Below are 9406 nucleotides of genomic sequence, written 5' to 3'. Positions count from 1 at the left end.
TTATTTAATGCTATAAATCACAAATGGCTATTCAGATAAAGGAAGTTAGCTAACAGAATAAACATTGTTTGTACTGGTAATGATTTTTGCATTTGGAGCAGTTAAAAGTGGAGAGAGAGTCGAAGAGACAGAAATTGGCTAGAAAATCCAAGGCAGAATCCACTAAAGCAGAAACAGACCCCCGGCTTATTTTCAGTCTTTTTCATTAAGTTTAAATCCCATGCCTTAAAAATACATTCTCAGCTTTTGGAGTTATTTTGTTAAAGTGCAAATACATGCACTCAGAAGGACCGAGACCTTTGCCAAGGCTAAAAAGCTAAAGCTATATGCTTTTCAGCTAAACTTGTTGGAAAAGGTTTGGACACCCCCTGGTTTAGGGGCACACATTCAGGAAAAAGCAAAGACTCTGCGAAATAGTGCAGACTTTTAGGAGATCTCGTGAATCCACGCATAATCATGTGATAAAGTAAACACCACGGAAAGTCTTGAGATTTGCCGTCCATCAATACCCACAAGCGGGCGCATCCATTGCGGCATTGACTTGACTTGACCCGTGACAAAGACGACAATTTTGCCTTGAAGAACGACCACTTTATTTTTTTTGTAGCAAGCAACAACACAACATAACATCATATACACCAGCCCATTAGCACATTTCAAAGTGTAAAATACCAGCTGCCTTGAATACAGACTATTTTATTTTGAAAGTATTTTGCATTTGACTTCCTGTCCAACACAAGCAGATTTCAGCTGAATTGATCCGACCGGCAAAATTAGAAGCTCTGCGTATATTTAGCGCAGGGATCCATGTCGTTGCCGTTTCGCAGGCAGTGGAAACAGACACATTGACTTGAATAAAAACGGAAACAGTCCGTCGCCTTGGCGATTACGCACCGCAGCGGCGAAGCATCCTGTGGAAATGTGGGGTGAGTCTCTTCAAGGCTAATGACTCTCCCCAACGTAATTGTCCTGTGAGGGGCAGAGGTGTGGTTTCTCTCCCACGTGCACCCTCCTGTGTTTGGCCAAGGTACTGCTCGCTCGGAATCTTGTCCCGCAGATGTTGCAGAAGTACGGCTTCTCCCCCGTGTGGACCATGGCGTGCCTTTTCAGCACGGACGGGTGGCTAAAACCTCTCCCGCAGGTGTTGCAGAGAAAGGGCTTCTCTCCCGTGTGGACCATGGCGTGTCTTTTGAGGATGGACAGCTGAATGAAGCTCCTCCCGCAGGTGTCGCAAGGATACGGCTTCTCGCCCGTGTGAGTCCTGACGTGCGTGCTCACCTCGTGCGCGTTCCTGAACTGCTTCCCGCACATCTTGCAGGAATACGGCTTCTCGTCCGTGTGGATCATGGAGTGTCTTTTCAGATTGGAGCGCTGGCTGAATGTCTTCCCGCATGTCTTGCAGGAGTAAGGTTTCACTCCGGTGTGGCTCAGCATGTGTCGCTTCAGTTTGCAACTGAAAGTGAAAGCTTTCCCGCAGTAGTCACATTTGAACACCTTGCTGTTGGTGTCACCCTCTACCTTGTCATTGCTTGCTTCTAAGGCTGCAAAGCAGTCAGTCTGATCCTCCAACCGACTTTCGTTTAGCTCCTCCGTCTTGTAGTTTTCTCCACTAATAGGAAGGGATAAAAAAGTATCTTGAAACTCTTCTTCGTGACTGCTGCAGGGTTCCTCTTTAATCTGGGGTGTTTCTGGCTCCTCTTGGTCCAGAAGGGAGTTCCGCTCCTGCCAACAAAGCTGCTGCTGGTCCACATCTTGGAGCTCTGAGGGCACAAAGTCCAACAGGATGTTACCAGTTTGTCTTTTCGCTCCTATTGGACCATGGTTGTTATTAGGACTCCATTCTGAGGACTCTGATTCTACTATCAACCCCGCAGTCGAATTGTCTAGTATAGAGGTGTCAAAGTCGTCACTGAGCGCCACATCGCAGTTATGTTTTGCCCCAGAGGGCCACTTCTAACAGTGAATACTATTATTACACAATTTTTTTTAATGCATTTTATTAGATTTTTTTTAAACTAAAATGTAATAAAAATATGGTAAGTTGCAATAATTTCACCTCAAAATGTAGTGTATATTACTGTAAATGGAAAAACAGTACTGTTGTTTTTATGGGAAAAAAGGCAGTCAGTTGCCAGAATTTTACTGTAAAATGTACATTTGTTTTTTTACTGTAAATAAAAAAACCTGCACTTTTACAGTACAATTTTGGCACCTGAGCTGCCAGTTTGTTTGTTTTTTTTAACGCAAATCAACTGTAGATTTTTCGTTGTATAACTGTAAATGCAGTTTATTACAGTAAAAAAAAGGAGTGTTTTTTTATTTATAGAAAAATGCTGTAAAAACCACAGTAAATTTCACAATTTTACCATGAAATCTATTGCTACTTTTACATTGCCACAATTTTATGGATAACTTGCTTTGAAAACATTATTAGTATTTATTTCTATTTAAAAAACGGTTTCAATGTTTGATCATATATTTTTGCATAATTAGACAACACTTAAGTTAACATCATTTGTGATTACATGGCGTACATATATTTTTTTTCTCCCAAAATAGAAAGAAAGAATACATTTAGTAAGAAAAGTTACAGTACTTTATTGATACATATTATTTCCAGGCTTTCGAGGGCCAAATAAAATGAAGTGAGTTTGACACCTGTGGTCTATTACAAGGGTGTCCAAAGTGCTAATTCTGGCACATGCTATAAATACTATTGCTAAAAGTGTACTATAACGAGAAAACGTTGAATAAAACAAAGCCGCCATAAAGGTTTCTTTTTTTCTTAACTGTAAACTCTCAATAATCATGACTCAAAATCAGTGTTATGAATTATTGACCTATTCATGGGTCCAGTTACTTAATATCAAATATTTTACTTTGAAATATTTTTGGGGGAACATTTTGCAAAGTTTGATTTTTTAAAAATCAGATGACCGTATTTTCCGGACCTTAGGGCGCACCGGATTAAAAAGGCGCATTGCCGATGAGCGGGTCTATTCAGGTCTTTTTTCATACAAAAGGCACACCGGATTATAAGGCGCATTAAAGGGGTCGTACTATAAGTGTTTTATATATTAACATTTTTTTTTATAATTTAATTTTCATTTTTTGGAAAACACTACCTTGTGGTCGATATACTTGAGTCATATTGCAGTCTACACATATCTCTTATGTGTGACTGCCATCTACTGGTCACACTTATCATTTCACCATGTACCAAAAAAAATAGCTTAGAGGTCAGTAAGCACAACCAAATATTTTCCGTACATTAGGTGCACCAGGATATAAGGCGCACTGTCGAGTTTTGAGAAAATGAAATGATTTTAAGTGCACTTTGTAGTCCGGAAAATATGGTAATCACATTTTGGAATTTGGATTAATCGTGATTAATCCCAGGTGATTACTCGCTTGCGTAATGTAATGTTGGTTAAGAAAATGAACCTTTATTTTTATACAAATGCAATTTTATTGTCAAAATGTCATCCAGGAAGGATTTTTAAAGTTTTACTCGAATGCATCTCATTCATTTGCACAAAACTTGGTCAAAGTTTTATCTAAAGTTCTTTAAGGCTGTGTTTTCCAGTGACATTTAGTCCTCTCGCATGTTTATACTGACGTATGCATTGATCTTATCATTGACTGTAGAGCGGTTAAGGTAAAAAGAGATTGTACCATCAAGATAAATGCGATTATTTATTTAAAATAATAACATCTATTTACTCGTTAACTTTGACAGAACCAAATAAAAAATACAAACTTACTAGAACTGTTGATGCAGAGATCAAGCATTGAAATTAAAGCAAAAAATAATAAATGACTTATTCCGAACACTCTTAAGAGTGGAGAGCCCTTTTGGATCCAAAGACTTGTTTTTTTAAACTGTCAGTGCTCAAAAATAATAATGAATCAAAATCAATGTTATGAATTATTGACTTATTTATGGCTCCAATTACTTCACATCAAATATTCCACTTTGAAATATGTTTTGGGGCAACATTTGCATATTTTGTGTCTTAGCCGTATTAAAACCTAGGTTGTCTTTGACAAAGAGCATAAAAGGTGAAACTTAAAACTGACGGAAGAATGTGAAGTTGATGTAGAGATTCAAACACTGAAAGGAAAGAAAAAAATAAGCAAACAGGTGGGCTTTGTCCTCAGCTGGGTGTGATGTCATGTCACTTGATGGCCAGAGTGTTACAGCGCGTGCGCAGTCCGCTTTTCCCTCTTCTGCGGGAGCACTCAGCGGCTCCACTGTGAGCGCTTCTGGACACGCCCCCACACGCCACCACAACCGGAGGCAATCTTCAATCAGCACAGCTGGTAGTGATTACAGACGACAGGATGAAGAGCCTCGCCGCTGACTACTCGTCGTCGGAACGTAGCCCTGTTCGCATCCCGTGTCTCAGTGTCTACTTCCTTTTCCCCTGGACCCGGATTGCCTCCTTATCTATCGATACCCTGCCTGGACTTTGGATGCTCTCTCCTGCACCACGACCCCCTTTTGGACCCCGGACTTGCTCTCTTCTGCACCACGACCTCGTTTGGACATTGGACTTCCTTGCCTCTTCCCTCTGGATTTGGATGCCCTCATTCAACACGCTTGATAACAACCCTTACGGTATCTTCATATGTTAATCCCAGCACATAGCTCACATTCAAACACATAGTAGCATACACACCCTACGTATTCATCAATCACTCAATAAATTTATATTGAGTTGTACTTCTGCTGTTATGCCGTTTCCTTCCACCCGTCTAAAGACATAACACAGAGTCTCCTGCCTGTGCGCCTACTTGCTATATTTTACAAGAATGTGGCAGTCATACCCCGCCTCATTGTGCTTCAAATATAGCCGTTTCACAATATCTTCGGTGGAAAAAAACGCTTTAAGGGGGTCTTTAATGCAAAACCAACTTTTCTTACCTATACCTGTTTTTGTGTAATTGCGTCTGCATAAGTCCGGCATTTTGAGCTCAAAACATACAAACATGACCGAGATATTTATAAAAATCAATCTTGCATTCCTTCATACTTGCTCCAAACCGGGGGTTCTTAATCTTTTTGACCTCAGGGCCCAACTTGTCCACTACAGAGGGGCCCGGGGCCCACTCAAAAATTAAAAGCTAGTAGATTAATATATGTACAACATACATTTATATACACACCTGTTGCTGCTGTGTACTCTCTAGAAATAACATCATCTTCTTGGTCCAGACTGAAGTTCTCTTGTTTATAAAGCCTCCGCTCCCTCAAATCCTCCTCATCCTCTTCATGTTGGAGCTCTGCAGGTACACATTTAAAATTAAAATAAATATTCTGAAAATGGGATATGCATGGGAGTTTGCCCAATCAGTCTATGTGTGCTTTGTGGACTTTGTTGGACTCCGCCAAGGCTGCCCTTTGTCACCGATTTTGTTCATAACTTTTATGGACAGAATTTCTAAGCGCAGTCAGGGCCTTGAGTGGATCCGGTTTGCTGGCTGCAGAATTAGGTCTCTGCTTTTTGCAGACGATGTGGTCCTGATGGCTTCATCTGGCCAGGATCTTCGGCTCTCACTGGATCGGTTCGCAGCCAAGTGTGAAGCGACTGGGATGAGAATCAGCACCTCCAAGTTCTCTCCCGGAAAAGGGTGGAGTGCCATCTCCGATTTGGGGAAGAGATCTTGCCCCATGTGGAGGAGTTCAAATACCTCGGAGTCTTGTTCACGAGTGAGGGAAGAGTGGATCGTGAGGTCGACAGGCGGATCAGTGCGGCGTCTTCAGTAATGCTGACGCTGTATCGATCCGTTGTGGTGAAGAAGGAGCTGAGCCGGAAGGCAAAGCTCTCAACTTACCGGTCGATCTACGTTCCCATCCTCACCTATGGTCATGAGCTTTGGGTTATGACCAAAAGGACAAGATCACGGGTATAAGCGGCCAAAATGAGTTTCCTCCGCCGGGTGGCGGGGCTCTCCCTTAGAGATAGGGTGAGAAGCTCTGTCATCCGGGAGAAGCTCAAAGTAAAGCTGCTGCTCCTCTACATCAAGAGGAGCCAAAGGAGGTGGTTCGGGCATTTGGTCAGGATGCCACCCGAACGCCTCCCTAGGGAGGTGTTTAGGGCCGTCCGACCGGTAGCAGACCACGGGGAAGACCCAGGACACGTAGGGAAGACTATGTCTCCCGGCTGGCCAGGGAATGCCTCGGGATCCCCGGGGAGGAGCTGGACGAAGTGGCTGGGGAGAGGGAAGTCTGGGCTTCTCTGCTTAGGTTGCTGCCCCCGCGACCCGACCTCGGATAAGTGGAGGAAAATGTGTGTGTGTATATATATATATACTGTATATATATATACAGTGTATACACTATATTTGCCAAAAGTATTTGGCCACCTGCCTTGACTCAGATATGAACTTGAAGTGCCATCCCATTCCTAACCCATAGAGTTCAATATGATGTCGGTCCACCTTTTGCGGCTATTACAGCTTCAACTCTTCTGGGAAGGCTGTCCACAAGGTTGAGGCGTGTGTTTATAGGAATTTTCCACCATTCTTCCAAAAGCGCATTGGTGAGGTCACACACTGATGTTGGTCGAGAACACCTGGTTCTCAGTCTCCGTTCTAATTCATCCCAAAGGTGTTCTATCAGGTTCAGGTCAGGACTCTGTGTAGGCCAGTCAAGTTAATCCACACCAGACTCTGTCATCCATGTCTTTATGGACCTTGCTTTGTGGACTAGTGCACAGTCATGTTGGAAGAGGAAGGGGCCCGCTCCAAACTGTTCCCACAAGGTTGGGAGCATGGAATTGTCCAAAACGTTTTGTTATCCTGGAGCATTCAAAGTTCTTTTCACTGGAAATAAGGGGCCAAGCCCAACTCCTGAAAAACAACCCCACACCATAATTCCACCTCCACCAAATTTCACACTGGTCACAGTGCAGTCCAAAATGTAGCATTCTCCTGGCAACCTCCAAACCCAGACTCGTCCATCAGATTGCCAGATGGAAAGGTGTGATTCATCACTCCAGAGAAGATGTCTCCACTGCTCTAGAGTCCAGTGGCGACGTGCTCTACACCACTGCAACCCACGCTTTGCATTGGACTTGGTGATGTATGGCTTACATGCAGCTGCTAGGCCATGGGAACCCACTCCATGAAGTTCTCTGCGTACTGTACGTGGGCTAATTGGAAGGTCACATGAAGTTTGGAGCTCTGTAGCAACTGACTGTGCAGAAAGTCTTTGCACTATGTGCTTCAGCATCCGCTGACCCCTCTCTGTCAGTTTACGTGGCCTACCACTTGGTGGCTGAGTTGCTGTTGTTCCCAAACTTCACCTTTCTTATAATAAAGCCGACAGTTGACTTTGGAATATTTAGGAGCGAAGACATTTCACGACTGTATTTGTTGCACAGGTGGCATCTTATGACAGTTCCACGCTGGAAATCACTGAGAGTGGCCCATTCTTTCACAAATGTTTGTAGAAACAGTCTCCATGCCTAAGTGCTTGATTTTATACACCGGGCCAAGTGATTAGGGCACCTGATTCTGATCATTTGGATGGGTGGCCAAATACTTTTGGCAATATAGTATATATATATATATATATATATATATATATATATATATATATATATATATATATATATATATATATATATATATATATATATATATATATATATTACACAAACACACATATGCATACACACACACACATGCAAACACACACACATATATGTATATATATATATATATATATATATATATATATATATATATATATATATATATATATATATATATATATGTGTGTGTGTGTGTGTATAAATGTGTGTGAATGCATATGTGTGTTTGTGTAATATATATATATATATATATATATATATATATATATATATATATATATATATATATATATATACACATACACATAAGAGCTAATATATTAATATATGTACAACATACATATTATATACACACCTGTTGCTGCTGTGTACTCTCTAGAAATAACATCATCTTCTTGGTCCAGACTGAAGTTCTCTTGTTTATAAAGCATCTGCTCACTCAAATCCTCCTCATCCTCTTCATGTTGGAGCTCTGCAGGTACTACACAATTGAAAAAAATAAAATACAATTCTGAAAATGTGATACCCTCAAGTATATATATATATATATATATATATATATATATATATATATATATATATATATATATATATATATATATATATATATATATATATATATATATATATATATATATATATATATATATACATGTATATGTGTGTATATGTATATATATACACACGTGTGTGTGTGTGTATATGTATGTATATATATACACATATATGTGTGTGTGTGTGTGTATATATACACATATATACCTGTATATATATATATATATGTACACATACATATATGTGTGTGTGACTGTACATAGATATATATACACATATGTGTGTGTCTGTATATACACATATAAATATATATACACACACCTGTTGCTGCTGTGTACTCTCTAGAAATAACATCTTCTTGGTTCAGACTGAAGTTCTCTTGTTTATAAAGCCTCTGCTCACTCAAATCCTCCTCATCCTCTTCATGTTGGAGCTCTGCAGGTACACATTTAAAATTAAAATAAACATTCTGAAAACGTGATGCCCTCAAGTGAGGTGATATAAAAATGTGGCAGACAATGTTCACACAAACCTATCCTGCACACTTTGATTTGGGGTTTCAAGAGGACATCCACCAGCCGCCGCTGGCGATCAAGCTTCTCCTGGTACTCGACGATAGTCCTTTCAAAAACACCAAGTATTTCGTCCGCGGCAGCGGTAAGTCGCTCATTAACAAATTGTCTCAAATAATGAACTGACCCCATCGTTGCTTCAAACAGACACAAACATTAAATACCACAGATAACCCGCCCACTACTGAGACTCAGCTGGTTAGTTCCGCTAGGTGTCACATTGATCTAGTTCCGACAGTTTCCGGTTTCACTGCACGACACTTTTATTTATAAGCCCTCTAAAAAAAATGACAGTTCAGCACCGTATAAAATAAATACTTTAATTCAATGACTTAACAACTAAACATGAAGTCATTTTTTTACAAACATTTTATTTACGAGCCACGGCTGACTACAGTTGTATTTTATGAGGCGCTCAAGCAGGAAGTAAACAGCGACACAGGCAGCGAAATAAATAAAGTAAATCAAAAGTCATTTCCGGTATTTGTAGTATAATTGATACTATACATAATGTTTGCGAGTCACATTACGAGAGGTTAGATCACATAATTTAAGTTAGCAGCAGAGGGCGCCATGACAGAACCTTTCTGCACAAAACTATCAGCTAAAATGTTTATGACACACAATAATATTGTCATGGTGCACTTTACAATAACGTACAACCTGAAAAACCAAATA

At 40.4% G+C, this 9406-nt stretch overlaps 1 protein-coding gene across 2 annotated transcripts; it reads right to left on the bottom strand.

Moving 5' to 3' along the window:
• Positions 1-569: 569 nt before the first annotated feature.
• LOC133651556 (zinc finger protein 771-like) lies at positions 570-8954 on the bottom strand. 2 transcript variants are annotated; one of them, XM_062049525.1, is made up of 5 exons: positions 8689-8954; positions 8478-8591; positions 7957-8082; positions 5170-5286; positions 570-1760 (listed from the first exon to the last, which is right to left on the bottom strand). In XM_062049525.1, exons 1-5 carry the CDS (start codon positions 8858-8860, stop codon positions 943-945), a joined length of 1347 nt encoding a protein of 448 aa, XP_061905509.1. In that variant the 5' UTR covers positions 8861-8954; the 3' UTR covers positions 570-942. The 2 variants fall into 2 exon arrangements, with proteins under 2 accessions (XP_061905509.1, XP_061905508.1); XM_062049524.1 differs by having other exon boundaries at positions 5170-5296; positions 7958-8082.
• Between the last annotated feature and the right edge of the window lie 452 nt (positions 8955-9406).

The sequence above is a fragment of the Entelurus aequoreus genome, linkage group LG06, assembly GCF_033978785.1.
Source record: "Entelurus aequoreus isolate RoL-2023_Sb linkage group LG06, RoL_Eaeq_v1.1, whole genome shotgun sequence".
Taxonomy (NCBI): Eukaryota; Metazoa; Chordata; class Actinopteri; order Syngnathiformes; family Syngnathidae; genus Entelurus; species Entelurus aequoreus.
Note: the sequence above shows the minus strand (reverse complement) of the source record. Positions and strands in the feature narration are given on the sequence as shown.